At 35.6% G+C, this 17,320-nt stretch overlaps 1 protein-coding gene across 1 annotated transcript in view; it reads right to left on the minus strand.

Annotated features, from left to right (window-relative positions):
- The window catches only part of COL24A1 (collagen type XXIV alpha 1 chain), a 333,553-nt gene that overhangs the window by 132,705 nt on the left and 183,528 nt on the right, over positions 1-17,320 (minus strand). The window contains exons 26-29 of the mRNA XM_036026370.1: positions 7,217-7,270; positions 4,677-4,730; positions 3,677-3,730; positions 1,964-2,017 (exon numbers count right to left, since the gene is read on the minus strand). Coding sequence (XP_035882263.1) covers positions 1,964-2,017; positions 3,677-3,730; positions 4,677-4,730; positions 7,217-7,270 — 216 coding nt within the window. The remainder of the gene's footprint in view (positions 1-1,963; positions 2,018-3,676; positions 3,731-4,676; positions 4,731-7,216; positions 7,271-17,320) is intronic.

The following is a 17,320-nucleotide window of genomic DNA, read 5'->3' on the forward strand; positions in this document are numbered from 1 at the left end:
GGATCCCTCCCTTTTGGGATGTCAGGGAAGGGCTGGGGCTCAGGGGCTCCCAGACAGATACCTTTACATTTATCTCAGTGGGATGAACGTATTTATCATTTTTTTTCTGAGTAAAAAACACTGGGAAGGGTCAATTTAGGGCACCGAGATCATACCCACGGTAGAAAAGAGTGGGTATGAGTGATGGGGAAAAGAGTAGAAACAGAGAGATGCCAGGTAGCAACTAGAATGGAAGTTCCTAATATTATATTCTTCCTCAAATATTCTAGTCTTCAGTTCTTTTTCGTATTCCCAAGGTTCACTGACAGCCTGAAATAATTTCCTGTAAAGAAAGCATTTTTGTTCTAACAAAACCCCAAAGTCTCCTCGTTTAAAAAGCACTGGCTGAACTTTAAATAACTCTGAGAAGCCATTTTGGGAGAGAATCAGGAAAATGTATTTGGAGGATGAGAGGAAGACAGATCCTTGAGGAGGTGAGTTGAGGACAATGTGGCAAGTCAGGAAATAGGAATAATCTACCCAGAGAACACGCAGAGGTCAGAAATCACAGTGCAAACGGACGTCCCACGTGACTTATGAGAAGGCACAGCACAAGTGGTTCAGGAGCAGATCTTGCTTGGGTACGTGGCTTCTGACTGGATACTCAGTAAGATCTCAATTAACAAGAAGCACGAGCTCTACTTCTTTTTTTCACGTGTCACAAAACTGGTTGAACTCCCCCACTGTGACTAATACAAAGTTGAATAAACACATTTGACCTGACCAAGTACTGCGCGCTGGCAGGACACAGACCACTAAGTGACAGTTTAAGTACAGATCATCTACCGTTATTTTTTATTTTATTGTTTTAAATCTCGTTTGGGCTAAAACAGATGTGGCCATCACAATTATTTATAGACTGTAACTCTATCACCCAGTATGGAAAAACATTTTTTAGAAAAGAAATAATATGACAAATGTGCTCTCAGTCTTCAGTCTTCACCTAAAACACAGGACATGAAATTACAGCCATTATTTCAAACCGAACACTTCTAACACTTTTCTCCCATTTGCCAACTGGAAGACAGCAATTTTTGTTTTGCTTTTAACTTTTGTCAGATGGAGGCCATGTTCTTAAAATTTAAAAGTATTTTCTTCACTGGCTATAAAAGTCAAGATAAAGCCACAGGAGAAAAGAGAATTTGTAAAGCCCACATATTCAAATCAATCAAGGAAAAAATAATGCTTGATATTCCCTGTGGTGTTGAATAGGCACCAGCTTCGGCACCAGGCACATTAAGGTCTGAACTCTAGTTGTGCCATTTCTGCGTGTGTCTGTGCACTAAACCTCTCTGGGGCCATTCTCTTTGCCTGCAGTACAATACCTGGGATGCTGCCTCCCCTTGTTAGTGTGGCTTTGAGTATTAAGTAAGACGATATATGTAAAAGTGCCAGGCACGTGACAGGCATGCAACAGATTGTGATTCTTATTTCTTCAAAGAAAAAAAAGATTTTTCATTTAATTCCGTATGCATAATAATTAGATAGTGATGATTATGTCACTTGATTTACCATTAAGAAGCTCTTGTTCATCATGTATATCTTCATTTTACTTCCCACTGTTCTGATTTTGTCATGGTGTTACTATTCCTTGCTATGTGAGCCTTTTGTTAGTACAAAAATAATGTATTTAAACATCTTCACATTTACAGTTCCCTCAAAGAATGAAACTGGAAGTTGGGAGTAAAAAAGAATCCTGTATGAATTAGTGAAACTTGTTGCAAATAGAACAGAAATGTATAGTTTTGTAAATACACATGATTATGAGTCAATATATGTAGGTAGTTCATCTAATACAATGAAAACAAGGGAAAAATCCAACAATATCTAAGCACAGTCTGGAATATATGAAGTTATTTTGTTGAACGCATCACTATGAAGTCATCCTTTGAGGTTAAGGTACTTTCTTCATCAGGTAACTTACTCTTTGGCCTTTCGGACCTTGACTCCCAGGAGGTCCTCTTGCCCCCACGTGACCCTACATGTTGAAAATTTAAAAATCAGTTACAGAATTTGTAGGCATGTTACCAGAATAATAGCTGTGACATTTCTTGTGACATGTAATTCTCCTGGGGAATTCTTAAAATAAAATTGATTAGTCTCCTTAAAATATGCTTTAATTATTTTAAAAAAATACCATATTTTCCAAAATAATTAAAATGTGCTTTTTAATTATTTAAAAATACCATATTTCCTCCTCTAATATTATGTTTTTGATGTTTCCTACTATTTGAAGAAGTTTCGTTTCTAGGCATTTATACCTTGAACAAGGAAAGGGAAGCTTTTAATATTCACTAAAGAGGCAGTTTTCTGGAGGAACATGTGTGGAGCAGCAGTGGAGGGAGGCGCCAGCTTAGCCAGTGTGACCAGTCTAACCTGCCTGGTTTGCCGAAGAAGCAAGGGCTGGCACTGTGAGTTCTCTTCCCCATTATTCTAGACATTTATGATAACCTCATGACATAAAAATATATTTTTTCTGTTACTATGAAAAAAGCCACAAAATGTTTCAAGTTACTATGCCACAAAAAGAGCCTGTAATAAAAATTAAGTTACTATTAAGTCAATTACAATGAATTATTTTTATGCTGTATAGCAGAGGTGTCAAACTCCTTTTCACCAGGGGCCCCATCAGCCTCACGGTTACCTTCAAAGGGCTGAGACAATTTTAGGATTGTATAAATGTAACTACTCCTTAACTGTTAAAGAGTTGACATTATATTTGGCCCTTTGGAGGCAACTGTGAGGCTGATGTGACCCCCGGTGAAAATGAGTTTGACATCCCTGCTTCATAGTCTTCGATAAAGACTATAATTAGAAAACAAAAATTATTTATCTACATAACATTAGGTAGGTAAAAACAGTGAACTTTTACAGGACCTCAAATTTATTTATTATCGCACATGAAGAAAAAGGCTGACAATTGCTACCCTAGATCAGCTTTCCTATTTTTAGAAGTCAACACCACATCATTCACTGTACTACAACATTGGGCTTGCATTCAAAACACATGCTTCACAAAATAGCATAAACTGTTTCTGATAAGAACAGTTTTGCTCATGGGATTGTAAAGGCTGAACTTTTTCCTATTTAAGTTGACAATCACTGTTAAATTTTGATAAGCAAACTTTATCCCTTAAGAGACAAGATTTCATCTTCTATTTCAAACAAAAATAGAGTTTTTCAAAATACTCAAAAATAGAGTATTTTGAGTATCTGTGAATTGTGTTTGGCTGAAAATATTTGCAAATTCCCAAAAAATATGTTGGGACTTATACTTGTGATTTGCATACTCAGTTGACCTCACTTCTAACCCTGATTACTGATCTTGTTTTCTTATATGTGGTTATTCAAAAGAAAGCTTAAGTGATTTTTTTTTTAGTTTTAGGCAGCAGAATTGAGACTGGTTGTAAACAGTAAATAATATAACAGTAAATAATATAACAAGTAGAGGTGAGGAAGTTCAAGATCCCATGACATATTCTGGAGTGTTTTGCATTGATTGAGGAGAAAAGCAGCAGTCAGTTTACGCATTACTTATTCTGCATAAAAACAAAAAAAAATATATAGCATAACCAAAATGATAGATTTAAATTTAAACAGACATTCTAGAAAGGGATATAAAGTCTTCTGTACTTACAGGTAAGCCCAGTGGACCAACAGGTCCTGGAATCCCAGGAGGACCTGGATATCCCTATAATTTGAATAAAAATATAAAAGATATAAACTCTCTATTATAACTCAGTCTCACTGAATAAAAACCAGTAAATTATAAATAATTATAAAAAGTGATGGTTTGATAAGATTTTTCTTTCTTATCCAAGATATAAGAGGCCACAGGAAATGTTCTACAGATAGACAATAGAAGTAAAAAAATAATTACATAAAAGCTGTGTATCCTGTTATTAGAAAGTCTTTGCCTACAAAAGAAATTGACTAGGCAGAATCACACATAATACCCTATTGAGAAGAGAAGAGTAATTTATCTTCTGAAGTTTGTTATATAGTTTATGAGATCATACCATTTTCAGGGGCCATGGAATTCCATAATTAATTAATGTGAATGTGTACAAACATTCTAGCTGTCCAGTTTTTAGAAGAACCACACCCTCTATGGTATTAGCACTGATTCGGGGAATGTCTTAGGAGGTAATAGTTCCTAAAGCTGATTAGTCTATGGGCATTTAAATTTCCTAGCTGGAACAACTGCAAATAGCTAAACAAACAAGCAAACAAAAAACGAAACAAAAAAAACCCAACTTCATGCTGCTTTTCTGATAATATAGAAGTCAAAATTAAGGAATAACTTAGGTAAAATAAATTTGTAGGCAGTGTTGTGGGCCACTAGATCCATCATGATATATTTTCTGAAAGCAAGGATTCTTTTATTGATAATAATCATCTGTTTCAGTTCCTGTCAATTTAGAAACACCTGACCAGGGCATCTAATTTGCAGGTTTTTTAGTGCCATAGAGCCTTCTGGAAGGTAAGCCATTTAAAGAAGAAAATTCTAATGGTAATTTACTATAAAATGACATTTTTCACTTAAATTTCTTTCATTCAAGACAATTTCACTTCTGGAATGTCTCAACTTTGTAATATTCTTTGGAAATGTATCTTTCAAATCACTGAACTCTTACCATAGCGCCCTTTTCCCCCTGGGGACCTACTGGGCCTGGACTTCCACGCTCTCCCTTTTAAAACAAAGAAAGAAGAGAAACATTAAGGAAGGTTAGTTAGTCATAATTGAACTAAGCTTAGACAGAAAAACTGTCCATCAGAATCATAACTTACATGTACATGTTATTCTAATTTACAATTTTTTATCATTTTATTTTATTTTATTTTGAACCATGGAAGAATATATTTTTAAATTTAAAATTTTGCATTTTACCCTAAAGTTGTTAGATTCTAATATAACAGAAATCTTCTTAAGATATTTTTCAAGAGATATTAAAAGTCTTATTAAAATTAAGAAAATATAGCTATGATTTAAAATTGAATATGTATCACATGTTAAAGTTTTCTAAGTAGAAATGCTTATAATTTTGCCACATATAAAATATAAGAATAGTAAAGTATCAAAGTATGCTATGAAACTTAGCTAAAATATAACTACTCAACAAAATTTTATTCACAGAAATAATTTTGGATGATCATGAAAATAAAAAATATCCCTAGCAGATTAAAAGAACTAGAATGATTCATTTTAAAATCCTTAGGATTGTCAAAATGTTAGTGTAGAAAATTTGAACCAATACAGAAGTAACTAAATCAGAGTGAAAAATTATAAAACTATCTAAATTGTATGAACTGAGCTCATCTTATACTTGTCATATTGTTAATTTAAAAATCAATAAGTTTATATTAGCACTTTTACTTATTTTTAAAGATTTTATTTATTTTTAGAGAGAGGGGAAGGGAGGGAGGGAGAGAGGGAGAGAAACATCGATGTGCAAGGCAAACATCAATTGGTTGTCTCTCACAAATGCCCCAAACAGCAACTGAACCTGCAACCCAGGCCTGTGCCCTGATTGAGAATCAAACCGGCCATCTTTTGCTTTGTGGGATGATACCCAGCCAACTGAGCCATACCAGTCAGGGCTTATTAAGCACTTTTAATGCACTAAGTGAGAGGAGAGATATAACTGAAATTTGACCTAAAGTCTACCTTTAAGTAATTGGAGGCACAGCATTCACAAAGGTAAATCAACAACAAGACAATTAAAATTTGAGTTGTGTGCAACTTACTCTAAATTTAGGATGGGAAAAATCAAGAAGGATCAGGGAAATGTGGGAAGACTTTATGGAAGAGGTGGGAATTTATTTGAGTCCTACAGTTAGGCTTTAAAGAAATGGAGGGGAGAGGATTCTCTAACCTAAGAAAACAGTAAGAACAGGAATAGAAACAAGTATATAATACGTGAGATGGAAGGGAAAGAAAGGTTTATATTGGAGAATATTAGAGAGTTGGTAAAATAAACTGGTTAGACCAAAATTATGTAGTATTTTGACAGACAAGTAGAGAAATTCATAGGGTCAACAACAGGGAGCCAATGAAGTTTTTCAAAATGTTTCATCATGATCCATCAACATGAGTCTTCTGCTCACAGTATGGAGAATGTAGAGAGTATGCCAGGAAAGGGCATAGCAAATACAATAGAGAGTACATTTAAGATAAATTGCTAAGAGTATGTCTGAGGGGGTGGCTTTGGACTATTGGAAAGGATGAATTGCAAAGAAAAATCTCTGAGACTTACTGAAAGATTATGCATAGAGTAAGTAGGAAAAGAGAAACTCAAGATGGGTTCACTCTGTTCTGGAAGACTGGAGGAAATAAAAGTGGGTATAAGACACACTAATTGAAATAAAATAATTGGGAAGTAACCAGTTTGAGTGTAGGAAAGTGATTAATATTACATATGTTAAGTTTGACTTAAAAATTCAGATGAAAATAACTAGAACATTATCTAATTTACTTCTAGTCCTGGTTCTACTATTCACAAGAGTAGTCTGGTGTAGTAATTGTACTAGACAATCATGCCTACAATTTATATTCAACAAATCAGGTTTCAGTCAAAGATCCAGTAGTTTATAACCTACTAGTCAATTATAAGACTCCTTTAAAAAATAATGCCCTTGTTGATTTCAAGTAAAAAAATTATTCTTATTTTTTAAAAAATTCTCCTAATATTTCAAACTCAGTAAGTAAAGGCCACTCCTGAAGTAATGAGTTCTAAGTAACCTTTAAGTGGATGACAACTTCCATCACCATAGCCAGAAACATCCATAAATAACAGCATACTAGCTTCCGAGTGCAAATATGATTGTGACTGAGACTTCGATCTGGTAGTGAAATCCTATTTTCTGTTTCAAAACTGCTCCCTTTAGGGGGCTTGCTCTCGTAAAGTAGATTTAAATATTTTCCAGTCATAAACCTAGACCATCAGTCTCAACTCTTCTCTTCAGCCACATCATTACAACCCAAATGTACTCTGTGCTTTAAAAATTAGAAGCATATGTGTTATTAGGTATATTTCAATATATTTAAGAGATTTGGTATAGCTAATGAGTTTGAAATTATGGGTGATTTCTAATTAATATAAAATATCATATGAATACCTATTCTTGAGTATAGCTTAAAAGTCTCATTGCTTAACAAAATAATGAAAGAAATTACCTTTTCACCAATGCCTCCAACCATCCCAACTTCTCCAGGTAAACCAACAGGTCCCTTTTAGGAAAAACATATAACAGAAAATATACACATGTTACATTGCTAGCACAATGTCCTGGTTTTAAATAATCTATAATCATTATGTTTCATTTTAACTAATCCTAAATTTTATCTTTGAGTAAAATCCCTTTAGTATAGGTCCAGCCTATGACTTCACATCAGAAGTGATTAATCTATTCAGCCAAAAGCAAACATATATGAATGTCGAGTATGTGACAGGCCTGGTGCTGAAAGGCACTGAGTTTCAAATTCAAACACAGTCCCTGTCCTTGTGGAATTTACAATCCAGTAGATGTTGTAAAAACTGCAGTGTTCACAGCCTCTCTTTTTAAATTGAGGTATAATTGACACATAACATTATATCAGTTTCAGGTGTACAACATAATGACTCAATATTTGTATACACTGTGAAACTATTACAACAATAAATTTAGTTACCATCCATCACCATATGAAGTTACATAATTTTTCCTTGTGATGAGAACTTTCAAGGTTTATCCTCTCAGCTACTTTAATTAGGCAATACAATATTGTTGACTATAGTCACCATGTTGTATATAACTTCCCCATAACATTTATTGTATGATGGGAAGTTTCTATCTCTTGAACCTTTTTCACCAAATTCACCCAGCCCCTAACTGGGCCTTTCCCTCTGGCAACCACCAACCTGTACCTGAGTTTGATTTTGGCTTGTTTTCTTAGAATCCACTCGTAAGTGAAATTGTACAGTATTTCTCTTTTCTTTCTCTGTCTGCTTTATTTCACTTAGCATAATACCCTCAAGGTCCACCCATTTCAGCAAATGGCAAGATTTAATTATTTTTTATGGATAAGTAGTATTCCATTGTGTATGTGTGTGTACATGTGTGTGTATGACACTATCTTTATCCATTCATCCATTAGTGACATTTGAGTTTTTCATAACTTGGTGATTGTAAATAATGCTTCAGTAAACAGGGTGCATAGAGGGGTGAGCAAAAGTAGGTTTGCCTATTTTTTTGTGAGTACCTGAAACAGTGTATTCTTGTATTATTTATTTGTATTACAACTGTAAGTCCACTTTTGTCCACCTCTGTGTATTTTTCAAATTAGTGTATTTGTTTCCTTTGGATAAATACCCAGAAGTGGAACTGCTGGATCATATGGTAGTTCTACTTTTGATCTTTTGAGGAACCTCCATACTGTTTTCCATAGTGGCTGCACCAATTTATGAGGTCTGTCAGGAAAAAGTCCATTGTTAATATAACAAGAATGGTTTGTGTGACACCTATGAAACCTGGCAGCTAATTAGAGTGGACTGGAATGCACCTGTGTGAACAATGACAACTTCACTGTACTAGTTAGTGGAGGTGGTAGACATTGTTGAGTGAGCATGTGTACCGTGTGACCATTGCATTCATAATGGCTCAGCAAGCAGAGCACTGAATCTGCATCAAATTTTGTGTTAAGCTTGAACATGCCTCCTCAGAAACTATTTGAATGATTCAGAAGGCTGCAGCTATGGGCAACTGGTGATTGGCAGCTTCATCATGACAATGCATCACATCTCATGCAGAGTTTTTTGGTGAAACATCAAATCACACAGGTGACTCAGACCCCCTACAGCCCAGATCTGGTGCCCCATGACACCTGGCCTTTCTCAAAACTAAAATCACCTTTGAAAGGGAACAGATTTCAGACTGTCAATGAGATTTAGGAAAATACAACAGGGCAGCTAATGATCTAGAGAGCTGTGTGAGGTCCCAAGGTGCCTACTTTGAAGGGGACTGAGGCATCATTGTTCTATGTACAATGTTTCTTGTATCTTCTTCAACAAATGTCTCTATTTTTCATATTAAATGGCTGAATACCTTCTGGACAGACCTTGTACCTTCCTACCAATAGTGCATGAGGGTTTCCTTTTCTCCACATTCTCACCAACACTTTTTCTTTTCTTCATAATAGTCATTCTAACTGGTGTGAAGTGATATTTCACTTTATTTTTTTATTTTTTAAAGATTTTATTTATTTTGATTAAAAAAAAGATTTTATTTATTTTATTTTTAGACAGAGAAAAAGAAGGAGAGAAACATCAGTGAGTGGTAGTCTCTTGACTGTCTCCAACTGAGAACCTGGCCTGCAACCCAGGCATGTGCCCTGACTGGGAATTGAACCAGCAACGCTGTGGTTTGTAGGCCAGTGCTCAATGCACTGATCCACACCAGCCAGGGCTGATATTTCACTTTAGTTTTGATTTGAATTTGTTTCATGATTAATGAAGTATCTTTTTATATGCCTATTGGCCATCTGTCTTCTTTGGAAAAATGACTATTCAGATACTCTACCCAATTTTAAAAATTAGGTGGTCTCTTTTTTTGCTACTCAGTTATATGAGTTCTTTATGTATTTTGGATATTAACCCCTTATCAGATACATGATTTGCAAATATTTTCTTCCAGTCAAAAGGCTTTCTTTTCACTTTGTTGATGGTTTCTTTTGCAGAAACTTTTTAGTTTGATGTAGTCCCAACTGTATATTTATGCTTTTGTTGCCTTTGCTTTTGGAGTCCTGTCAAAGAATCATTGCTAAGACCAATTTAAAAAGCTTACTGCCCATGTTTTTTTTTTTTTTTCTAGGAGCTTTATAGGTTTAGGTCTTATACTCAAGTATTTAATCCATGCTGAATTAATTTTTCTGTATGGCATAAGATATTGATCTAGTTCCCTACTTTTGTATGTGGCTGTCCAGTTTTCTTAGTCCCATCTTTTGAAGAGACTGTCCTTTCTCCACTGCATATTCTTGCCCCCTCTGTCACAAATTAATTGACTATTAATATGCAGAATTATTCCTAGGTTCTCTCTATTCTGTTCTATTGGTCTATGCTTCTGCTTTTATGCCCATATAATATTATTTATTTACTCTAGCTTTGTAGTAACATTGGAAATCAGGAAGTGTGATGCCTTTAGCTTTGTTCTTGTTTTTCAAGATTGCTCTTGGCTATTTGGGGTCCTTTGCAGTTCCATACAAATTTTAGAATTGTTTATTCCCTTCCTGTGAAAAGTGCCATTAGCATTTAATAGGGATTGCGTTGAATCTGTAGGTTGCCTGGGTAATACAGACATTTTAACAATAATAATTCTTCTAATACTTAAATTTGGAATATAGTTCCATTTATTTGTGTTTTCTTCAATGTTTTTAACCAATGTCTTATAGTTTTCACTTCCTTGGTCAAATTTATTCCTAGGTATTTCATTATTTTCTATGTAATTAGAAATGTAATGGTTTTCTTAATTTCTCTCTATGAAAGTTAATTGTTAGTATAAAAATTTTTGTATATTGATTTTATATTCTGCAACTTTACTGAATTAGTTGATCAGCTGTAACAGTTTTTTGCCTGGATATTTAGGATTTTCTACATATAAAATAAGGTCATCCACAAATAGAGACAGTATTACTTCTTCCTATTCAACTTGGATGCCATTTCCTTTCTTGCCTAACTAAAATGGGTGAGAATGGGCATCCCTGTCTTCTTCCTCAATTTAGAGGAAAGATTTTCAGCTTTTCACCCAAGTGTGATGTTAGTATGATGTTTTCTGTATTATTATACTGAGGTATGTTCCTTTTATACTCAATTTTTTGGGCTGTTTTATAAATCACAAATGGATGTTAAGTTTTGTCAAATGCTTTTTTATACATCTATTAAGATAACCATATGATTTTTATCTTTCATTTTGTTAATGTGGTGTATCATGGTGATTGATTTGCAGGTGTTGAATCATCCTTGCATTCCTAGAATGAATCTCAATTGATCATGGTGGATGATCCTTTTAATGTATTGCTGACTTCAGTTTCCTAATATCTTTTTGAGAATTTTTGCATCTATATTCATCACAGATATTGGCCTGTAGTTTTCTTTTCTTGTGATGTCCTTATCTGGTTATAGTATCAGGGAAATGATGGCTTCATAAAATGAGTTTGAAGAATTCTCTTCACTTCAATTTTTAGAAGAGTTTGAAAAGGATTGGTATTAAATCTTTTTTAAATGTTCAGTAGAATTCACCAGTGAAGCCATCTGGAAGCCATCTGGTCCTAGACTTCTGTTTATTGGGATGGATTTTTTTTCTAGAAAGAGGGCAAGGGAGGGTGAAAGACAGGGGAGAAACACTGATGTAAGAGACATTGACTGGTTGCCTTCCATAAACACCCAGACCCAGGACTGAACCTGCAACCCCGGTATGTGCCCTGACTGGGAATCCAACCAGTGACATTTTGGTTTGCAGGAAGACACCCAACCAACTGAGCCACAATAGTGGGGGCTGTTGGTTGGGGAGTTTTTGATTACTGATTCAATCTCCTTACTAATAATTTTTCTACTCAGGTTTTCTATTCCTTCATGATTAGCCTTCAAAGATTGTATGTTTCTAGGAATTTACCCATTTTTTTCTAGGTTGTACAAAGTATTGATCCATAATTGCCCAATAGTTTCGTATGATCCTTTGTATTTCTGTGGTATCAGTATCAGTTGTAACTTCTCCTTTATTTCTGATTTTATATATTTGAGCCCTCTCTTTTTTTCTTAAAGAGATTAAGTAAAAGCTTGTCCATTTTGTTTATCTTTTTGAAGAACTACCTCTTAGTTTCATTGATATTTTCTATTGCCTTTGAACTCTCTATTTCATTTCTGCTGTGATCTTTACTGTTTCATTCCTTCTACTCACTTTTGGCTTTATTTTTCTTCTTTATCTAGAATATCTTCTTTAGGTGTAAGTTTCTCTAGGTATAAAGTTAGAAGAACATTTATTCGAGATTTTTCTTGTTTCTTGTGATAGGCCTATATCAATGTGAACTTGCCTCTTACTGTTAGAACTGCTTTTGCTGCATTAGATATTCATATGTTGTATTTCCATTTCATTTGTCTTAAGGTATTTTTTTTTGATGTCTCCATTGACCCATTGGTTGTTCAGCAGTGTGTTATTGAATTTCCAAGTAATTGTATTTTTCCAGTTTTCTTTTTGTAATTGACTTCTAGTTTCATAAAATTGTGGTTGTAAAGATGCTTAATGTGATATCAATCCTAAATTTATCAAGACTTGTTTTTTGGCTTAACAAGTGATCTATCCTGAGGAGTGCTCTATGTGTACTTGAGACAAATGTGCATTCTGCAGTTTTTGAATGATGTTTTGAAATGTTCTGTATTTATCTATTAATTCCATCTGGTTTAATGTATTGAGGCTGAAGTTTCTGTATTGACTTCCTGTCTGGATAATCTTATCCATTGATGCAAGTGGGATATTCAAGTCACCTACTATCACTATATTGTTGTCAACTGGTGCTCCTATGTTGCATTCATGAGTATTTATAAGTGTTACATCTTCTTCTTGGATTGGCCCCTTTATCATTATGTAATTCCTATCTTTGTCTTTTATTACAATCTTTGTTTTAAAGTCTATTTTGTCTGATATAAGTATAGTTACATCAACTTTATTTTGGTTTCAATGTGCACAAAACATATGTTGCCATCCCTTCACTTTCAGTCTGTGTGTCTCCTTACATCTGAAGTGAGTCTCTTACATGCAGCATATAGATGGGTTTTGTTTTTTAACACATTCAGCCACTTTATGTCTTTGGTGAATTTAGTCAACTTACATTTAAATAACAATTGGTAGGTATGTACTTACTTGCATTTTTCTGATTGTTTTGTAGTTTTTATCTGTTCTTCTTGCTCTCTTCCTGTGGCTTGATGACTTTATTTAGTATTATGCTTCATTCCTTCCTCACTATCTTTTGTGTATCTACTTTAGGTTCTTGTTTTGTGGTTACCATGAGTGTTACATAGGACAGCATTTATATATATATATATATATATATATATATATATATATATATATATATAATGGTTTATTGAAGTTGACAGTAAATTAAGTTTGAACTCATTCTAAAACTCTACTTTTACTCCTCCACCATATTTTATGTTTTTGATGTAATATTTTACTTCTTTTTATTTTGTGTATCCCTTAATTACTTATTATAGTCATATACATTTTTATTACTTTTGTCTTTAAACCTTCATACTAGCTTTATGATTAATCTACTCCCTTTGCTATATATGTCATTTACCAGTGAGATTTTTACTCTCATATGTTTTCCTGTGACTAATAAGTATGCTTTCTATGAAGAGTAAAAAGGGCAGTTCCAGATGGTGGCATAAGAATATACGGAACTCACCTTTTCCCATGGACACACCAATTTCCTCTGAAAAAGACCTGAAAACTAGCTGAACAGCTCCTCCACAACAAAGGATTAACAGAGCACATCAAGATGGGTAGGAGGAAGAGGGATGTGGTTTTACAAAAAAAAACCACAATCAAGAAGGATCTCACAAATACAGAGCCTCTGAGGAGCAAGTTCATGTCCCACATCAAATACTCCAGCCCTTAGGACCTGCACCAGACAGGTGAGCCCCTGAAATGCCAGGATTTAAAAACCAATGGGGCTTGTATCCATGAGACCCAAAGGGCTGTAGAGAACTGAGATTCTGGTCTTAAAGTGTTCTTATGCAGACTCTGTAGCCCCAGGAGCCAGGGCAAAAGCAGCAGTTTGAAAAGCACCTAGATTATATGTGAAGGAGATTCATCTGCTAAATACAAAGCATCTCTGGAGGGACAGGAGACTGCTGGCACTCTCTCCAGAGACAGAGGAACTGGCAGGCACCATTGTTTGTTCTCCCTCTCCTTTGCTAGCACTGGTAAGTGCGTGCAGACACAGCACTCTCCTACCATCCTGCCAAGGGCACTTTCATCCTCCCTCATTAAAGCCAGCAGGTGTGCCTGGGCCCTGTGCTCTCCCACTGTCTTGATGAAGCTGGCTGGCATTCTCCAGCCCTGTGCCCTCCTGTAGCCTCACTAAAGTCAGAGAAACACCCCTACTTTGCTGTCTCCTGTGGCCCTGCTGTCTCCTGTGGCCTGCATGCCAGTAGGCATGCACACTCCACATGGGCCCTTGATCACCTGGCTCTGGTGGTCATGGGGGAGGGTTGTGTTTCTGGGCCCCATGGGACTTCAACAACCAGAGAGAGACAATTCTTCACAGTCTATGACCGCCCCCCCAAGCACTGCATAGGCTGCCGACAGAAACGCACCCACTTGCCCTGTAGCCTCTGCAGAGGGGCAGGTTTCAAATTTGCCACACATGTGGAGGCCACAGAGCTGGTCTTAGGGAATGCACACCACCTTTGCACTCTTGCTTGGTCTTGCTACAGCTCACTGGTACCTCCCAGAAAGGAAGCTTATATACTCATTTGGAGCCCCAATATTTGCAAATGTCACCTAGGGGTTACCTATAGATTGCCTGGTCTGGAGGCCAGCAGGGTTTACCTTTGTGTTTCCATATTTTTGTGCATTGTGCATTGCATATTTTTGCCTACTTTAAAAGCTGCTGTCTGAGTCTGGCTTCTAATCAACCTGAAACTATGTGCTGACTGATATTCCTCCCTTTCGAACACTAGACAGTCTTGGCACACCCTCAACAACTGGGACCTATCAAGAATAAATCAGGGTGCTTAGGTAATCACAAAGGTTCAAGAGACAACCAAGAGCTAAGCCAAGGCTGAACAATAAGTTTATTTCTTATACATGGCTACTCCTTTAAGACTGGAGTGGTATAACTATTTAGCCTAATACATAACAAAAAACACAGATAGTCAAGCAAAATGAGGAAACACAGGAATATGTTTAAATGAAATAACAAGACAAAACTCTAGAAAAAAACCTTGATGAAATGGAGACAAGTGATTTACCTGATAAAGAGTTTAAAGTAATGGTCATAAACTTGGGAGAAGTATAGATAAACACAGTAAGCACTTCAACAAGGAGGTATAAAATATAAGAAAGCAGAAAACAGAAGCCACAGAGCTGGCATAAAAAGCATTGAATCAACTTCTGGTTTAGGTTACACATCAATGTGTTCAATAAATGTAAAATAATAGAAAGAAAAAGAATTCAACACACATTTACCTGTTAATTTACTAGACCTTAGATATAAAAATGAGTACATATACAAAAGAGTTCATAGTCTAGTAAGTTAGGTAAGGTAAATTCATATTTTCTGTAACTTAAGAGAAGAAAAAGTAAAATGCTATATAATGCAAAGGCAGGGGATGTTCTGTTTGGTTGAGAACATAAGGAAGGGCTTCACAGAGAAGACATACTGTTGACAATATGAAACTATGAAAGTGTATTCAAAATAGAGGGAACAGATTTGAACAGAAGGTGGGAGGTAGCAATGAAAAAATATTTAGCAAACATAAAACAAATCCAGATTGTTTGAGGTACTGGATATGCATAAGAAATAGACTAGGATAAATATACTGGCTATGTATTAATAAGGGTTTTAAAGGCTAAGTGAGAAAATTGTGTTTGTGGTATTTACAGAAGAATTTGTGCTCATGGAAGAATTGTTGGTTTGAGTAAAGGAGGAATGACAGCCCTGTGTTTACTGAACGGAAATGAGAAAACAGAACATGGGTATGCAGTCAGAAGCTATTGTTATTAGTCCAGGTTAAGTGTAATGACTCTTATGACAATGGTATTATAATTAAATAAACAGTTCAAGGGAGAGGCCAGAGTTAAATAAAAGATGATAAATTAGCCATGGGACTGTTGTGTGGGACAGTTGTGGTTCTTATCGTGAAATATTACTTCATGAATCTGTAGGAAAATTGTAATGATGCAGTGCATACAGCAATAATAGAAGAGGAACAGGAATCTTAATAAATTTTAATGAAGATTCTTTGGAGGCAAAATAAAGAAGATAACACAAAATAGAAGAGTCAGAAAGAGAATGAGGAATATGCAAAGAAAGTTAAGGGAGAGAAATGTTTCAAATAGAGAGAAATCAGTGTGCAATGGGTAGGGTTGAGAAGGATCAGCAATGAGATAAAGTCATAGAATTTGGCAAATACAAGGGTGGCAGTGACCTCTAAGAACAATTTCAGTAGTTTTTGTGTGTTTGGATATGAGTTTTCCAAAGGGTTAAGAGAATACGTGTGGAGAGGAAGTAAGCAATATTGTGCAGATTATTCTTTTAAGAAGTTTGGAAAGAAGGGAAAGGTATTAGTCAAAGAACATGTAGAATGCCCCACAGACATGAACAACAGTCAATTGACTGTGGGAGGGGGGTAAGATGTGTGGAGGAGGGCAAAGGGAGACAAATTGGGACAACTATGATAGAATAGCAATTAAAAAATGATAGATAAAAAAATTTAAAAAAGAAGAAATTTGGCACCCAGCAAAGGGAGAGACAATCACTGCTTGAGGATGTGGTTTGAAAAATGATTCTATTCAAAATTTCTTTTTTGTTCTGTCTGGCAGATTAAAAAATTCACATATGACAGAAAAAAATATTCTTCTGAACAGGAAGGACATTATATTCAAAACCTACTTTTTTACTTTGTTTCAAAGGCTATATTTTTAGCAGGTTAATGTTATGGCCTAATCTAGCTTGGCTGGTTGACAACACAGTTGTATCAGAGAGATGATACTGGCATGTTTTATCTGCTCCCAAAGGCGATGTCTTAGCCAGTTCCTTATGTCTAGAAAGTTTTCTTGTACAGGGAATGCTTTGTGAATTGTAGGACTCACAGTGGGAGACATGCCAGGCAAAGTTGCCCTGTAACCTGCTCTTCCTTATTTGCAGAAGCACTGTTTAAAAGGACAGACTATGGTGCTGTGACTTGCACTAATCTTTATCCTTGAAACCTCAAGTGCCACATATGCAAACAAGAGTCAAGGACTAAATACTACATGTTCATTTTTTAAAAATTAACACCCAAAAACACTCTTAAAATTGCTTTTAGAGCAAGAGAAAAACATGGATGTGAGAGAGAAGCATCAACTGGCTGCTTCCACATGTGCCCAGGCCAGGGATTGGTGCCTGGGCCAGGAATCATAGGAGTCTGGACCAGGGGTTGCAATGTGCTTGTGCTAGGACCAGGGATGGGGCCCACAACCTAGGTATATGTCCTGACCAGGAATCAAACCTGCAATCCTTATGCTACAGGATGATGCTCCA

This window comes from Phyllostomus discolor, chromosome 5 (assembly GCF_004126475.2).
Source record: "Phyllostomus discolor isolate MPI-MPIP mPhyDis1 chromosome 5, mPhyDis1.pri.v3, whole genome shotgun sequence".
Taxonomy (NCBI): Eukaryota; Metazoa; Chordata; class Mammalia; order Chiroptera; family Phyllostomidae; genus Phyllostomus; species Phyllostomus discolor.